At 61.1% G+C, this 16,577-nt stretch overlaps 1 protein-coding gene across 1 annotated transcript; it reads right to left on the bottom strand.

Annotated features, from left to right (window-relative positions):
* Positions 1–1,578: 1,578 nt before the first annotated feature.
* On the bottom strand, positions 1,579–10,376 carry ADAMTS4 (ADAM metallopeptidase with thrombospondin type 1 motif 4). Its single transcript, XM_030542446.1, has 9 exons — positions 9,101–10,376; positions 7,040–7,363; positions 6,540–6,672; positions 6,004–6,174; positions 5,118–5,404; positions 4,612–4,798; positions 3,950–4,125; positions 3,654–3,829; positions 1,579–3,195 (listed from the first exon to the last, which is right to left on the bottom strand). Exons 1-9 carry the CDS (start codon positions 9,719–9,721, stop codon positions 2,766–2,768), a joined length of 2,505 nt encoding a protein of 834 aa, XP_030398306.1. The 5' UTR covers positions 9,722–10,376; the 3' UTR covers positions 1,579–2,765.
* Positions 10,377–16,577: the final 6,201 nt, after the last annotated feature.

Here is a 16,577-nt window from a genome sequence, read left to right as displayed (position 1 = left end):
TGGCAGGGCTTAGCCCTCTGGCCCAGGATCAATCCTGGGAGCCTGGACCCCAGCCCTGGGCTAGTAGATCTCGTCCCATCCCCAGGGCTCTTGCTTGGCCTGCAGCCCCAGGGCCGGGCTGTACACACACGAGCTGCTCTTTGCCGAGGCCGGGCATGTGCTGGGTTTGCATGTCCAGCTATTGCAGGGCCTAGCCCTGGCACGGTGGCTTTGGGCTGGGGCTGCATGGTACCATTGTGGGAGCCTGTAGGGCACAGCCTGGCTGCACAATTAAACATCAACCCTGCCAGGGCCTGGTGCAGGGGGAGCCTGGTCCTCGGTGGGGCAGGACATAAGTGCCCAAGGGCGCTGGGCCTGCATGGAGCCGGCCACCTGGGCAAGGCCAGTTCAGCCTGGGTTGTGCTCCATGCAGCCAGCACAGCTGCACTGTGGAGAAGGGGGGATTCAATTCCCAGCTGCCCTCGGGCCCATGCAAAGAGCAGCAATGGGAGCCGCGTGGGCCTGGCAGCTGGTGCAGAGCGAGCCCCTCAGGTGCAGGGGAGGGGCTGGCATCGCTCCCCCTGTCATCGAAGGCTGGCGTCAAAGCGGGTCTGGCAGGGAGAGCCGTGACGGGGAAGCTCCCGCAGCTTCCGCCCCCACCGCCATGCAGCCCCCTGGGCCGGACTCTCGGCAGCAGCCAGAGACTCTGTCCCCGACCGGCGCCCTTCCTTCCCCTGGCTGCAGCGCGGCAGGGCTGGGCCGAAGCAGGGACCCCTTGGCACGTTCACAGCCGTGGAAGGGAGACGCTGGGCAGAGTGAGGGGCTGCACCGGTCCCGGAGTTGGGCAGGAGCAGGAGGATTGACGCACCGGGCAGGGCAGGAGGTACCAGCTATAGTGCCAAGGGCAAAGCAGGTACTGCCAGGGCAGCAACATGCAGCCGGCCCTGTGCATTATGGGGCCTGGGTCCCGCTCCTGGAGCAGTGATGGGGTGAGGGGCTCGATCTCATAGCACAGCTCCCAGGGATGGTGGCTGGGTGAGGACACAGCTGGAGGGGGCGGTTTGTCAGCCCCAGCAGAGCCCGGACCCCCTGCACAGGGCGTTAGCTGAGCTGGAGCTGTGAGCCGAGCTCTCCAGGGGCAGCAGCTGTTCAGCTGTGTACTGGATCCCTGAGGGAAACGGCCCGCGGAGGCCACCTCTGCTCCTGGACACTGGAGCCCTCCAGGCTGCGGTAGAAGGAGGCTCTGCCAGCTTGATTGCTGCAGGAAGCTGAGGTGGAGCCAACGGTCGACACCCATGCCCAGGGTGGGCACCCTATGACCACAGCAAACTGGCTGAGCGGGGTCTAGTCTACTCCGTCCCTCACTGGACCTCCAGCACTGGGTACTTCGCTGGTACAGGGAGTGGGTGAGTGTGTGTGTCTGTCCCCCTCCCACCCAAGCTGGCACTGCCCTGGGCACTTCACTGCCCCACCACAGCCTGTCCTTGGGCGGGAGCGCTGACCTCCCAGGGGGCCACGAGCAGCCACAGCCTCCTCAGCAGGGCTCAGGACTCCCCGCTTCCCGGGGCTTAGCGCTTGCCCCTTAGGTGCTGGGCCGCTGGCAGGAGCCAATGACAGGCCAGGTCAGTGGATATCGCTGCCCAGCTCCCTGCCCTATGCTGGGCCTTCTCCAGCCACATCACCCTCCCGGGCTCTGGGGACAGGTGCCTGCAGCAAAGGGGCTGGCCTGACACTGGTCAGCAGTGAGGATGGGGGCACGCCATTCTCTCCCAGCAGGGGGTGTTGCAGAGGTGGGGCAGGGGCATGGGCTGTGGGAGGTCCCAGCTCCGGTCTTGCTCCAGCGTGCTGCCAAGCGTGGCATGACAGGGTGGCGCGTGGCTCCCGCGGGCCCAATAACCAGGTGCCACTTGAGCGTGGTCTATAAATAATTCAGCAGATTTTTATTACAAAAAAATAATGACAATAATTAATAGAAAAATGCAACTGGTGCAAACTGCCAGCAGCCATGCCAGCAGGGACTTGCCCGGGCAGCAGCCCTTTGCTTTAAATAGACAAATTATTACCCGCAGTCCCGCCTTGGCTTCGTGGGCAGCCGCTGACCAAATGGGCCAGAGGAGGCTGGCTCTCTGTTCCTGGGCACTGCTAGGCTGCCATGATGCCAGTGGAGCACCAAGACCAGACAGTGCTGGGATCACATGCAGCAAGGCCTGGCCCGCAGCCCCGGAGGGCCCTAACTCAGCCCTCATATTCCTCTCTGCAGTGAAGGGGGCTGCATCCTGCTTGCCCCCGGGACCAGGCAGTCCTCTGATGCCCAGCACGCCAATGAACCCTGTTGAGACCCAGCTCTAGTGGGGATTGTGGGGGGACTGAGGTAGAAGCTGATTCAAAATGTGCTTCGTGGCTCGCGCCTGGCGGCACGTGGGCTGAGTTTGCCAAGGCTCAGACAGGCCGAAGGAAGGTGCTGAGTGATGTACCATGGACAGTGCCCATGGCCCCAGCCACGAATAAATACCCGAATAAATAGAGACCCGGCACACGCAAGTGTCCCCGCCAAACAGGTCCCTTCAGGAACGCCACAGAGGCTCCTATTGCAGATTCCCCTTCAAATGGCGGGACACAGAACTCTGTTCCACGGAGCCCTGGCCTGGCAGGGGGAGCCCCAGGGAGTAGCTTGAGCTGGGGGCTCCAGCATCTGATTCTGTCTTTGGGACGGGCTCCAGCCCATTGGTCCCTGGTACCAGGGGAAGCTGCATCGAGTGCTGCCACTCCAGCCTTGTGCTAAATGGCTAATGCCGGGGGCGTTCCTTGCGGATGCGCCGGTTCCTCAGGATCTCCAGGATCTGGGCCTTCTGCTTCAGCCACTGCTCTGTCGTCTGCTTCTGCTGCGTGGGCTTGAAGAAGGTGTATTTGAGCCGGGGGGCTTTTTGGTCGCTCACCACCAGTGCCTGCAGGGTGAGCGGCTCATGGAGTGGCCCGCGGCCCGTGATGATCTCTGTGGCCTTGGTGGCCCCGCTGTAGTGCAGTGTCACGCTGCCCGCCAGGCTGACGTCCAGCTCCGAGGGCACCAGGACGTAGTTCCCGTTCAGGGCGTAGGTGCCGTCCTGCCTCCGCAGCGCCAGGTAGATGCCATCGTTGGCCGTGGAGGAGCTGCTGCTCTGGCGGATCAGGATGTGGGTGGCCCCAGCCGGTATGGTGACCACGTCATTGTAACCATAGCTGAAAGGCAGAGAGATACAGGCATCAGGACGCTGGAGGGAAAGCAGAGGGAGGGACCTGGGGGCTGGCCCTGAGCAAAGCCCTGGAGATGTGGGCTCCAGCACCTGCTCCAGCACTAGGAGAGTTTGGCATAGCTCCCCCTCATGCCTGTGTCTCAAACCGCCCAGCCTTGTGCACCCCCACTGCTACAGGAGGGGAGAGGACTGGGAGGCTGCAGGCTGGGATTGAGGAGCTCGGAGCCGGGGCTGAGGAGCCCAGAGCTGGGGGTGGGGAACCTGTCCCTGCTAGGGCTTGGCAGTTCTTGCTATTAGCGCCTCGTTACCATAAGCTGGTAACGACCTGGGCGTGGGGGCCCTGAAGCTGCTGCTGTGATGCTCACCCCCTGCCTGCTGTGTGCACACAGCCCCATGCCCAGGTCCTGCCCCCGGGTCAGCCTGCTAGGTGGTGTGGGGACTCACCGGGGCTTGGCAAAGGAGCCGTAGGTCTTGGAGCAGCGGGATCCATCTCCCCCGCACACCATGCACTTGTCAAACTTCTTCTTGGAGCCGATGACACGGTCGCAGCCGGCGTGGACACAGCGCCCCTGCACGCAGACCGAGGTGCTATCGGGGGAGCAGGGCGTCCCATCTGCCACCTGGAGATGGGCGCAGAGTCAGTGAGGCCTGGGCCACTCCTCTCCCACCACAGCTCGGCTCTACAAGCCCCTCCCCCCCAGAGGTGGCTGCATTGCAGGGTCTGGGGAACACTCACTCACCCTCGGTTCCAGCACGTAGTAGTAGCCCAGGGCCCGCGACTGGCACGTCAGCTTGCACTGGTCCTTCTCGGCCATGCCGCTGTAGCGGGGCACCCAGTCCATGGGTGCGGGGTAGCCCTTGAACAGGTCTGAGCGGTGGTTGTAGGCAGCGCATTGCTGCTCCCGGAAGGTGAGGGCTGGAACGAGACATGTGGGGCGGGTGCTGGGTCAGTGTAGGGCCGTGCTGGGCCCTGGCTCCTGGAGAGTGACCCCCACCTGTCACCACAGCCTCCCCTCTCCCTGTGCTGGCTTCTGGACGATGCTCTCAGGGTCTTCCACAGACTGTTCTGCCTGACCCTTTCCCTGCCCCAGGCCTGCCCCACCCCCCGTGTCCAGCTGGGTCCAGCTCAGCCCACGGACCCTTCCCAAGGGGTTCCCCCTTTGTCACCCCCGCAGCAGCTGCAGCTCTGGCTCAGGAAAGGGTATTAGTGCCAGTGCACAGCCAGGGGTGCAGGGGCCTCTCTCTCAGCTCCTGAGGTGGTGCTGGCTGGACCCAGCCTGCCCTCAAGGAGGGTCTGTGCTTGGAGCAGGAGGGACGCTGCTCTAGCTGGCCAGTGGCTCCTGGGTCCTTGGTGGGGGGAGGGGAAATGCTGTCCCCCCGGTGACATGTTGCCCCCACTCACCCGTGCCGTCCGGGCACTCCTGGGTGCTGCAGGAGCGGTACTGGGTGCGCTTGCCCTCACAGTATTTGCCGCCGTTGCGTGGGACGGGTTTGTTGCACTCGCGGGTGGAGAACTGCACGCCCCCGCCGCAGCTCCTCGAGCACTCGCCCCACGGGCCCCAGGGCCCCCAGCCACCGGGGGTGGGAGTCTGCAGGGAGAGACAGAGCAGGATTAGAAACGGGGAAGGGGGAGTCAGAGCCACAGGGCCGCCAGGGGGTGCCCTGGACCCAGGCACCCAGCGCAGTTCTGCAGCTGGGAAGCATGGGGGGTGGTCTCCATCCTTCCCAGTCCCCAGCCACCCCCTCACCTGCCCCACTTCCCCCACACTCTGCCAGTCTCTGAGCCCCACCCTCACCCCTCTCCCTGGCTCCCCTGTGCCCTGTTCCGCCCCAGCAGAGGCAGGCAAGTGCTTTGCACCCTGCCCTGCCTTGCAGGTGCCCAGAGCCCACAGGTAGCTGGACACTCACGTTGAAGGCCTTCATCTCCACTCTGCTGATGCAGCGCCCATTCATGCAGGCCTTGCCCTGTCCGCAGGCGGTGCCGTCTGCCCAGGGGAAGTGCTTGGTCTGGCACATGAAGTGCCCGTTGATCTTGCCCGTGCACCACAGGGAGGAGCAGGGCGGGTGCAGGTTGGGGCAGTGGCGAGAGTCCGGCCCAAAGGTCAGCTGACACTGCCGGTCCGCGTCATAGTTGCTGCCCGGGAAGGGGGCTGGCAGGCGTAGGGGCTCACGAGGCTTGTCCAGGAGGCAGTGACCTGTGGAGAGGGAGTGGGCTGGCACGTGAGGGGCCTGGGAATCACAGAAACAGACAGGATGGGGCAGAGCTGACTCAGGGTGCGTGGTGTCGGGGCCCCCCCACCCACTTGGCAAGGGGGCAGCTGGGACAGGAACACTATGTGGGGTGGGGGGATCACCTCCAGACCAGCATGGGCAGCAGAATCTGCCTGGGCAGAGATGTCCCCTCCTTGGGCCAGGGCAGGGACCCTGGTATGCCGGGGGCTGGCTCAGTTCCAGCCTGACTGGCAGGGGCTGGCCAAGGGCTGCTGGGCCCGGGGTGATGGGGGCGGGTCTCAGCCCTGTTCCTAATGCACAGCTGTTTGCCCCACAAACCATGATCCCTGGTGGCATGGGCCGGCCAAGGGTCTGACAGGCGAGGGGGGATGAACTGTAGACCCATAGGGGGAGAGCAGGGCTGGGACAGCAGGGGGCTGCAGGTCAGGATTCGGGGGCACTGGCAGATCTGCTTTGGAGAAACTTGCCCAGTCCTTGCCCACCCTGTGCCTGGCTCTGGTCAGCCGTGTTGTGGCTCCGGCCAGCCGTGTTGTGGCTCCAGACTCCCAAGAGGGGTCCTTACCATGGCCATTGTCCAAGAAATCTGTGATGAAGCGGGCGCTGCAGGGTGACCACAGCTGGTCAGGGTCCACGTAGGACATCACTGGAGCCATCATGTGCCGAGTGCCGCTGGCGTGGGAGTTCAGATCCTCACAGGCCTTGGCGTTGTCATGGAGCATGTTGAACACGTGGCCTGGGAGGGGGGAGATGAGTCAGAGTCAGTGTGTGGCATAGGGACCCGGTCTGTGGGGGCTGCCACGGGGAGGGCATGAAAGGGGGGCCCTGGGCTGGTGGGGGGGCACGGGCAGCGGGGGCTCTGTGCGGGGAATCAAGCAGCTGAGCCTGGTGATACTGGGACTCTGATCCCACGTGCTGTGCAGGGGAGGGAGAGATGGAGCGGAGAAGTCAGTGCGCAGTGGGGGGAGATGTGGGGTGGGAGTGGAGATGGAGTAGCTGAGCCGGGCCATGCTGGACTCTGATTCTGGGCCTGACAGGCCTCTGGGCTCTCGCTGCCTCGTGATGCCCAGCCCTGCTCTGCCCCTGGCCGGCAGCACTTACCGAGTTCGTGGGCTGCGGTGAAGGCTGACTGCAGCCCGTCATCCTCCACGATGGAGCAGCTGCGAGTGGGGTCGCAGACGGTCCCCACGTCTGCCATGCCCAGCGTGTCGCAGGTGGAGATGCCGCACAGGTTCTGCGGGAGAAAGAAGAAGTTGGGGCATGTGGGGCGCTGCGACGGGAGGCCTGCTGTGTGGTCCCAGCCCCTGGGCATGAGGCACACTGCTCTCTCATGCCAGTGGAGCCAGCCCCACCTCCCCCAGCTGTGAGCCAATTTGGGGTATTCAGGGCTAGTGCTGGACTGGCCAAGCAGCCCCTCCATGGGCCCTCTTCCCCAGCAGGGGCCTGTCCCCCACATGAGCCTCTCACTGCTGGCACTGGCCATTGCTGACGTGATTTGAGTCCTCCAGAGCCCCCATGGCTGGGAGAGGCGCTGCACTGGGGGGGGCTGCACTGGGGAGAGGCTGTCCCGGGGGGGGAGGCTGTCCCGGGGGGCACCGTACCTGCCGGGTAAAGAAGATAGCTGTGTCGAAATGCTCCGAATCCGCGTCGTCCGGCTTGTTGAGCCCCTTTTGCCACTGGCAGAAGTTGCGCAGCATCTGGGCGGCGTTGGCCGTGACCTGCAGCCCATCCTCATCGGGCCCCAGCACCACCAGCCGCGTCACCACCAGCGTCACCGGGTTCTGCAGGCTTGGGTGGCGGAAGAACTTGGCGGCAGCGGCCATGACGGTCAGCAGGTAGCGTTTGAGCCCGGCGCCGTGGAAATGGGCCATGTGCTCGTCCGCCACCACCAGCGTCTCCACGTAGCGTGGCACCGAGGCGAACCGCTGTGGGGAGGGAGAGGGTCAGAGATAGGGTGGGGGCACCCAGGCAGCCTGCCTTGTGGCGGGTTTTTCAGTGCCATATGTAGGTTCTTGGCCTTTGCCCAGGGCGGTTCCCAGGATCCAGGCTCTGCCCCAGGGCTGGACCTGGTTCATTCTGTGGCAGGTGCTGTGAGAGGGGCTGCGGGGGGCTAGGCCCAATCACTGCCTCAGCCTGGGGAGCAGGGTGGGCTCAGACAGAGTGTGCTCAGCCCCATTTTATAAAGGGAGAAACTGAGGCACGGAACAGAAAAGGGTCATAATGTCTGGGAATAGCACCCAATACCCCCACCTTCCCCCTGCTCTATCCACTAGACCCCACTTCTCTCCCAGAGCTGGGAACAGCCCAGGCATCCTGACTCCAGCCCCTGCTCCACCCAGGCTCCTCAGTCAGCCCCAACCAGAGACTAAACGTGATCTCTGAGCTCTGGCCCAGGGGCCTCTGCAGTTTTCAGCTCCTCTAGCGCCAGGTGATGGGCCAGGGGCAGCTGGGAGCCTGTGCCAACCCGCCTGCCCCTGGGGCAGCTCCAGCAGTGGGGGTGGGGGTGGGGAACAGCTGTTCCCATGGCAGCGAGTCACCCTCCCAGCTGGGTTGGGAGGCAAATGGCCAAGGTAGAAACAAAGAAAGAGGGTTGGAGGGGAGGTGGCTGGCTCAGGGAGGGGACAGGGCTTCCCACAACAGCCTGGCCCTGCTACAGGAATGGCAAATAGCCGGGATCCCCCTTCCCTCCCCCTAGGGACAGGAAACTAGCCGGGAATCTCACAGGTGCCAACCCTCCAGAATTGTCCTGGAATCTCCAGGAATTAAAGATTAATCATTCATTTGAGATGATGTCATGTGATGAAACTTCCAGGAATACGGCCAACCAAAGCTGGCAACCCTACCCAGGATCCCCCTGCCAGCCTGGGACAGGAAGCTAGCCGGGATCCCCCACCCCCGGGAAGGGATGGGAAGCTAGCCGGGATCCCCCCTCTCCCCCAGGGAGAAACGGGAAGCTAGCTGGGATCCCCCCCTCCTGGGTAAGGCCAAGAATCTAGCCAGGATCCCGCCCACCCCCTGGGCAAGGACAGGAAGCTAGCTGGGATCCCCCCCTGCCGAGAAGCTAGCCGGGATCCCCCCCACCCCCTGGGCAAGGCTGAGAAGCTAGCTGGGATCCCCCCCTGCCGAGAAGCTAGCCAGGATCCCCCCCACCCCCTGGGCAAGGCTGAGAAGCTAGCTGGGATTCCCCCTGCCGAGAAGCTAGCTGGGATCCCCCCCACCCCCCAGGCAAGGCTGAGAAGCTAGCTGGGATCCCCCCCTGCCGAGAAGCTAGCTGGGATCTCCCCCACCCCCCAGGCAAGGCTGAGAAGCTAGCTGAAATCCCCCCCTGCTGAGAAGCTAGCTGGGACCCCCCCCCACCCCCCAGGCAAGGCTGAGAAGCTAGCTGGGATCCCCCCCTGCCGAGAAGCTAGCTGGGATCCCCCCCCTGCCAAGAAGCTAGCTGGGATCTCCCCCACCCCCCAGGCAAGGATGAGAAGCTAGCTGGGATTGCCACATTCCAGAATTCCCCCTGCAGCAGAAACAGAACTAGGTCACCAGGCCAAAAGCAACAGGCACGGGAGGAACCCTCGTCTGGGGCGCACGGCCAGGGGAGGCGGGCCAGCCCTGCCCGCCAGAGAGGACCCTGCCCCGCCCCGGTGGATGATGCCAGCAGCCGCCCCTACCTTTGCTCTCCTCAAGGACGCTGCTGCGGCGCGGGGCTCCCTTCTGCTGGCTGGAGCCATGCCCAGAGCCTGGGCACCCACACTACACATGGTGCTATTGGCTTTCTCGGGTATCTTCTTCCTGAGCACGTGGGCACCGGCTCCATCTGCAGCATTGGGCACCCCCCCTTCCAGGGGCTGCACGTGGTACTCCGCGCCATGGTACTGCAGCACCCCCAGCAGCGACACCCCGTCATAGTTCACCGCCGCGACGGAGTCCGGGTCGGAGTTCACCGTGCCGGTGTAGTAGCTCCCCGGCTCGGTTGACCCGTCGACCGCGGCTGGCTGCCCGCTCCTGCCCAGATACTGCACAGTCAGCCCCTCTGCCAGGAAGCTGGGGTCCCTCTCCAGGTCCAGGACCAGGTCTTCCCCCAAGGCGCGGATGCGGTAGAGAAGTCGCTGGCTGGGGCTGCCGCCCAGCCCCTCCCCAGACACGCCCGCCTTGGCTTCACCCACCAGGCGCTCCGGAAACACGATTTCCTCCCTGTAGCCACCAGCTCCGGCTCGCTCCCCCAATGCCAGCATGAGGTGGCAGCAGGCAGCGATGAGGAGCATCAGCGTCGCACAAAGCGGGCTTCCCATGGGGGCACAAGGGTAGATGAGGAACAAAATACAATCCCAAAAGCTCTGTGAAGTTACACTGCTGTGGGGAGGCCCTGGGCCTTTCCCTTAACTAGCAACAGCAGCTGTAATTAACGACAAGGACCCGGGGCTCGGGCTCTGGAGAGCCGCTCCGTCAACCGCTCTCAGCAGCACCTGGCACAGGGCAGCGCTTAACAGCAGCTCCTAAACGAGCCAGCCATTGGCAAGCGGGCTGTGCGCTCGGGGAGGTTCACGGCAGATGCTGACCCGGAGCCAGAGGAGGCGCGCACGGCCTGGCTGGCTCTTCAAATAGTTTATAAAACGTCTTCTCAGCTCTTTTGTTTCAAGTCCCAGACCTTCCCTGGAATATTCCTTCGGCAAACTGCAGGGCGGGCCAGATCCTGGGTGACTTCGCAGAGTCCCAGCAGGATGGGGCTGGCTCTAGTTTTCAAATCTTGTTTGAGAAAAAAAAATAGAGAGGGTTTTTCTTCTCCTTTTTGCAAAGAAATAGCAGGAAAAGTGCCCACTGGGAAGAGGTCAAGTTATTCCCTCTAGAAACTGGCTCCCAGTTCACAGCCCTCTCTGCCAATCCCTGCAAGTCTGAGATTAGACTTTCTTTCTTTCTTTCTTTCTTTCTTTCTTTCTTTCTTTCTTTCTTTCTTTCTTTCTCTTGTTCTCTCTTTCTTTCTCTCTCTCTCTCTGCCAAGTTTCTCTGGCTGCTCATCCGCGCGCTAGCCCCTTTTAACAGCTGTCTCCCGAGAGCGGCTCAGCCCCCATTGGCTGTCACATCCCATGAAGCTGAGTACACGTTTTTGCAATCTCTTCTGTTGCTTGACGCAATTGCCCCTGTCAGAGCTGTAGTCTTTTATTTTTGTTGTTGTTGTTTTTTTTAATTAAAAATAAAGGAAATTGGGAGGGAGGTTGGAGGTGGGAACAGAAACAGCTGGCGGCTGGCCCAGTCTTCCGGCATGAAGTTGGCACTTTGCCCCGTTTTTTCTACAATTTGTAGCTTGCTTTGAGGAGTATTTCTCCTCTTTGTCTCTCTCACCCCCTCCATGAGAAGAGAGGCTGGATACTGCGGTGATGGGTGCCCTGCCCAGGACATGCAGCCAGTTGGCTCCAGATTCCGTGGGCTCAGATCCTCCTAGAGACAAATCCATGTGGCCCTGCCAGCCCCAGACATTCAGAAATCATGAGTCAGGCCACAGAAAATCATGATACTGCAAAAAATAATATCCTAACTGTTGGGTCCTTTCCTCTGCCTCCTGCTTCATGCCCATGGGCCTCTCTGCACTCAGAAGAGCTGGAAAGTGACTCTTACTTTAATCCCGAACCATGTGACTCTTGGAGCTGGGGCTTTAAGAAAAACACCAAGTATCAGAGTCCCGCTGAGACCAGGAGTGTTGGTGACCCCAATTTCCTGCGTTCCCAGCACTCCTGTTGACTCCACTGTGTCAGGACAGGGAGGATCCTCTGGGAGAGCCAAGCTCCCTGTCTGACCTGGGCCAGTCCCTGCCCCCTTCTGCCACAGCTTCCTCCTCTGTACAGGCTGGCACCTGGCACGGAGCAGGGCTTTTCCTCCAGCGATCTCAAAGCCCTTCCTGAAGGTGGGGCTGTGTTACCACCCTCATTGGAGATGTGGGGAAACCGAGGCATGGAGATGGGCAGTGACCTACACAAAGGCACAGAGGAACTCAGTGTCAAGGCTTGGAATATAACTCAGGAGTCCTGGTTCCCAGGCCGGGCCTCCATCCCAGCAGCTGGGGGCTGAGTTAATGAGTGCGTGTAGAGCTCTGAGCTGGAGCTGGGCACAGCAGAGCTGTGTGAGTGGGAGGCTGGCTGTGCTAGGAATACAGGAAGGGGCCATCAGATCTGGCTTGGGCTGGGGCAGATCTGGTGCCTGCTTTTTGCCATCGCTACCCCATGGGAAACCAACATGTATAGAGGGAATTTGGGGTAAAGCCTCATGGAATCAGGCTGAGTGAGGACAGGCCCTCTGAGGGCAGTGAGAACAGGGGAGGGGAGAGGGCTGCTAGCCCCCTGAGGGAGATGGCTTGGCAGCCTGGGTTCCCCCGAGGGCAGGGGCTTCCCCGTTTCGTCCCCCCAAGCCTGTCCCAGACACTCCACATGGGCTCGGGTCCTTGGGGCTGAAGCTGGCACGTCTGTGACTTCTTCCTTTCCAGGGGGTTGCAGTGGGGCCGGACACCCCTCTGCCAAAGCCTGGCAGGTCAGAGAGGGGCCCGTCCCCTGGGGGCACTGTGCCCAGAGGGAGTCTGGGCCAGCCGAGCTCAGCCTGGGCTCGGGGCAAATCCCCTCCGTGACAGAGGAAATTTGGGCTGGCACAGGCCTTGGCAGCTGGACCCTACAATTACAGCCTAGAAGCCTCTCCCTGCTGGCCTCCCTTCCCTGCCCCCGTGCTTTCCCCCTTTACCCCCATCCCGCGCCAAGGCTCTGGGATCGTGCAGCTGTGGGCGAGGGGGGGGGGCTGCTGGCGCCGAGCTGCAAACGCAGGCCGAGCCGCGCAGTGTCTTGCTTGGCCTTTTGCAGCTTTTGCTTTTTCATTGGCGCGCCCCCCTCCCCCCCCACAACTTCTCCCTCCTTCCTCCCTCCTGCTCTTGGCTTTTCATTTTCCCTTTGATCTTCCCCAGCAGCCCCACCATCAAGTGCCTTCCTTCTGCCTTCGTTCCCTTGCCCCCCTTTCCCTTCCCCTCCCCCTCACATCTGCTTTCCCTGCACCGCGGCGCTACACAGTCTGAAGCTCGCCTCCTCCAGCCCTCTCCTCCCCTGGCCCGGCGGCGCACTCAGCCCAGAAGACAAAAGGCAGACACGGCTCCAGCCCACGTCCCTCCCAGCCACGCTGCACCAGCGCCTCCCAGCTGCTCTGGCCAGTGTGTTAGCCGCATGCCTTACCCTTGCATTTCTAGGAAAGGCCGGTCGTGCCCTCTTGGATCCTCTGGCCCACGTCTGCCCCTCCCTGAGGTGCCTCAGTTTCCCACCCTGCAGGTTGAAATTCCAGTGGACAAATGTCCCTTTAACTCACCTCTCCGCTCCACTGCACCCCACAGGTTGTTGTCTGAGTTCAGGGGCACCCTAGCCTTCAGGGGTGCATTCAAATGGGTTGGATACCTCCATTGCCACTTTTCCCCACTGTCTCCCCTGCTGCCGTGTCCCCTGTCTGGGTCCCCCAGTCACATGGCCACCACCACCTCGCCCAGCTATCAGCAACCACAGCTCTCGGGTTGGCTGTGTACAGGCTGCTCCTCACGCTGCCCTGGGCCAGGCTGCCCTGTCCTGAGGCTCCACTGCCAGCCCGGTGCTTAGTAATTGCTCTGGGTAGTGCTGGGGAACCTCACTGCCGCCTGGTGTCTTTTCTGTTTCATCTTTCCTGTCCCCACACAGCATCCCCTTACCTGGCTGCATCTACACTTAAACCACTGCATCTCTGCAGCCTCACCATTGACCTAGCTACTGCCTCTCAGAACTCCTCCCATGTGTTTTAGGTGTAGACATGCCCTGCGACAGCCCCCTAGACCGGTTTAGCAGAGTGTGTCTACGCTTAAAACACGTCAGTGCTGCAGTGTAGACGCTACTTATGCCAACGGGAGCGGTTCTCCCATCGGTGTAGGTAACCCACCTCCCCGAGAGACGGTAGCTAGGTTGAGGGAAGAATTATTCCATGGACCTATGCTGTCTACATGGGGGCCTTGGTCAATATAGTTATATCTCTCAGGGGGGTGGATTTTTCACACCCCTAGATATACTGATGTAAATTTCTAGCATAGACCAGACCTCAGTGAATTTGTTTTTAAGGGTCAAAGACTACTCAGCTTTGCTTTTAAACACTCAACCCCCCATCCAATCCCACATCCAGCTCTTGAGACAAGCCGCCCCATCTCCCTTCTCACTTGGCTCACTAGCCCACACTTAGCAGGAAGACGAGGTCAGGGTGCCCTCTCAGTCAGGACATAGTAAGAACCATTCTGCTACCCTTTAGTTGTACGATAGAGATAACAACATTTAATTTCCCTGTATCCACGGCTTCAGTGAATTTGAACCCAAAACAGCCAGCACCAAGCACCGTGACAAAGGAGATGGGCCTATGCAAATAAGGCTGGTTCAGGAGGACTTTTCCTCCGGTTCATCAATAGATGGCGTGAGACAGCTCATTAAGGCCCATTGGCTTACAGGTATTGTGCTCTGTGGGTATGTCTACAGCCAGGGCTGGCTCCAGGCCCCAGCATGCCAAGCGCACGCTTGGGGTGGCACGCCATGGGGGCGCTCTGCCGTTTGCCGGGAGGGCGGCAGGCGGCTCCGGTGGATCTCCTGCAGACGTGCCTGAGGAAGGTCCGCTGGTTCCATGGCTCCGGTGGAGCATCCGCAGGCACGCCTGCGGGAGGTCCACCAGAGCCGTGGGACCAGCGGACCTTCCGCAGCCACGTCTGCGGGAGATCCCCCGGAGCCGTGGGGCCGGCAAGCGGCAGAGCGCCCCCTGTGGCGTGCTGCCGTGCTTGGGGCAGTGAAATGGCTAGAGCCGGCCCTGTCTACAGTGCAGTGGAAAACCCAAGGCTGGCCGGTTCGAGAGGCTTGGGCTAAGGGATTATTTCATTGCAGATATTCATAGCATCCCAGAGCCCACGCGTCACAAGGAGCCAGATCATCTACACTGCAGTTAAACAGCCCCTTAGCCCAAGCCCCACGAGCCAGAGCGAGCTGGTACGGGCCAGTCGCAGGTGTCTAACTGCAGTGTAGATATACCTCCAGAGCTTCTCTTCTGGGTCTCAGGCTCACACCTTCACTTCACAGGGATGGGATCCTTGATTCACCCACTCTCAGCCCCGGCCCTGGGCTCCAGTCCCCCATGGTTACCCAGCAGGTCTGATGGGGTCCAGCCCCTGTTGGGAGCTCTGCCCAGAGTGACCCCACCCAGACTTCTGTGCAGGATCTGAACCATGGCAACCCGTCCTAGCACAAGAGAGGGGACTGAAACAACAGTCCGTCTGCATGTGCCTCACCTAAAGGCTTAGGCAGGCCTGACTTATCACCAGCCGAGCTGCTCTCCAATGGCCTGTGCCTCAGTGTCCCCAGTAACTGGCCGACTGCTCAAGAGAATGTCTGTGTCTTCAGACCCATTTGAAGTGTCTGACCCCCGCCCCCCCCCGCCCGTAGGGAAACTTGTTTGGCAGGTCCAGGAAGGGCAAGTGGGAAATCAAATGAACATCTTTCTCTCCAGTTTCCCCAGGTATTGGCCAGGAGATGTGTCAGCCCCTGCCCAGGTGCTCATGGAACATGCAGCAAGGACCCCACTGAGCCAGCGATGGCGGAGCATTACAGGCAGCTCCAAAACCATCACAGCTGCACAGGGAGCAAATTGTGTGTGTTGTCACTGTTTGTACGAGATTGTGTGTGTGTATGCATGGGGAATGAATTAATAGGGAAGGTGTGTGTGTGTGTGTGTGTGTGTGTGTGTGTGTGTGTGTGTGTGTGTGTGTGTGTGTGTGTGTGTGTGTCTAAAAGTTATGTGTGTGTGTGTATGCACGCAGGGGTAGGAGTTGTGTATGGGGAAGGGTTTGTGTGTCTGTGATGGCTGGAATTGTGTGTGGTGGTTGTGTGTGGAGGGAAGTGTGTGTGCATGTGGGTGGGTAGGAGTCATGGGGGGTTGTGTGTGTGTATGTGTGTAGGGAAGGGTTTTGCATGTGTGCGGGGGGTACTAGAAGGTGTGTGCAGGGAAGGGTTTGTGCGTGTGTGTGTGGAAGAGTGTGTGTGTGATGCCCCTAGTGGTTCCCTAGAGAGAGGATCCTGGCCTTTCCCCTTGTTCTCGCCCTCTGCGAGTGGCTGTGAGTTAGTCCCTGAAGTTCAGGCTTCTAGTCCCAGGGGTTGGGGGTGTTTTGTGACAATAGCTGCCTAGCCCCTGGCCCCATGGCAAGGCTGGCAGCATGGATTGTAGCTCTGCTCTGGTGCCGGGAGGATCCCTTAAGTATGTCTACAGGGCAATCAGACATCCGTGCCACCCTGTGCCAGCTGACTCAGGCTCAGGGGCTGTTTAATTCCAGTGTAACCATTTGGGCTGGGTTCTAGGACCCCACGAGGGGGGCTGGGTCCCAAACGTCTGCACTGTAATTAAACAGCCCTGTAGCCTGAGTCCCTTAGCCCGAGTCAGCTGGCCCGGGCTGGCACAGGGGTCTGACTGCGGGGCAGATGGACCCTAGAAGCCGGAGCTGGGTGCTGTGTCAGGAAGGCCTGGTTCCGCTCCCAGTGAGGCCAGCTGATTGCTGATGGCCGGCCGCCAGGCATTGCTTCCTCCCCTCCTGCCATTGTTCGGTTGCTCCATGAAAGGGAGGATGGGAAAGCATGACTCAGTCATGAGAGTGGACGGGCCCAGCACCTGAGCCCTGACCCACGCCGATGAGTCCAGCTTTGCGGGAGGAGGTCAGGACCAGCAGCGTGTCAGCTGTCATCAAATCCTTGGCTGGATCACCCACGTCCCAGGGAACAGGTCAGTCCTTCCCCCAGGGGTAGCAGTGCAGAGCAGAGGGTCCAATCACACACCGAGTGCATCAAATATTCCAGACAATTCCCCTATTCGCCACGCTGCAAGGCCATGGGAATAGAACCCAGGAGTCCTGACACCCAGCCCCCTGCTCTAACCATTAGACAACACTACCCTTCCAAAGCCAGGAATAGGACCCTGGATCCTGACTGCAAGCACTAACAGCTGTCCAGCTTCCCCTCTTGGCAGCAGGAGGTGTGAGCTGGAACAGGCCCGCTGACCTCGTCCCTCCATGTGTAGAAGGAAGCGTTTTTCCTTCCAGTAGCTCCAGAGCCCTGACCCCATTGCTACTTGCTGCCTTGCAGGAGC

This window comes from Gopherus evgoodei, chromosome 24, assembly GCF_007399415.2.
Source record: "Gopherus evgoodei ecotype Sinaloan lineage chromosome 24, rGopEvg1_v1.p, whole genome shotgun sequence".
In the NCBI taxonomy this organism is placed as follows: Eukaryota; Metazoa; Chordata; order Testudines; family Testudinidae; genus Gopherus; species Gopherus evgoodei.
Note: the sequence above shows the minus strand (reverse complement) of the source record. Positions and strands in the feature narration are given on the sequence as shown.

What these genes read in the sequence shown, in the direction of transcription:
- ADAMTS4 (XM_030542446.1), bottom strand. Translation starts at nt 9,721, where the DNA reads ATGGGAAGCCCGCTTTGTGCGACGCTGATGCTCCTCATCGCTGCCTGC. An exon ending in CACCGCAGCCCACGAACTCG is followed by an intron (nt 6,175 to 6,539) that starts GTAAGTGCTGCC and finishes CCCCCCTCCCAG; the next exon opens with GCCACGTGTTCAACATGCTC. An exon ending in GGAGTGCCCGGACGGCACGG is followed by an intron (nt 4,126 to 4,611) that starts GTGAGTGGGGGC and finishes GTCTCGTTCCAG; the next exon opens with CCCTCACCTTCCGGGAGCAG.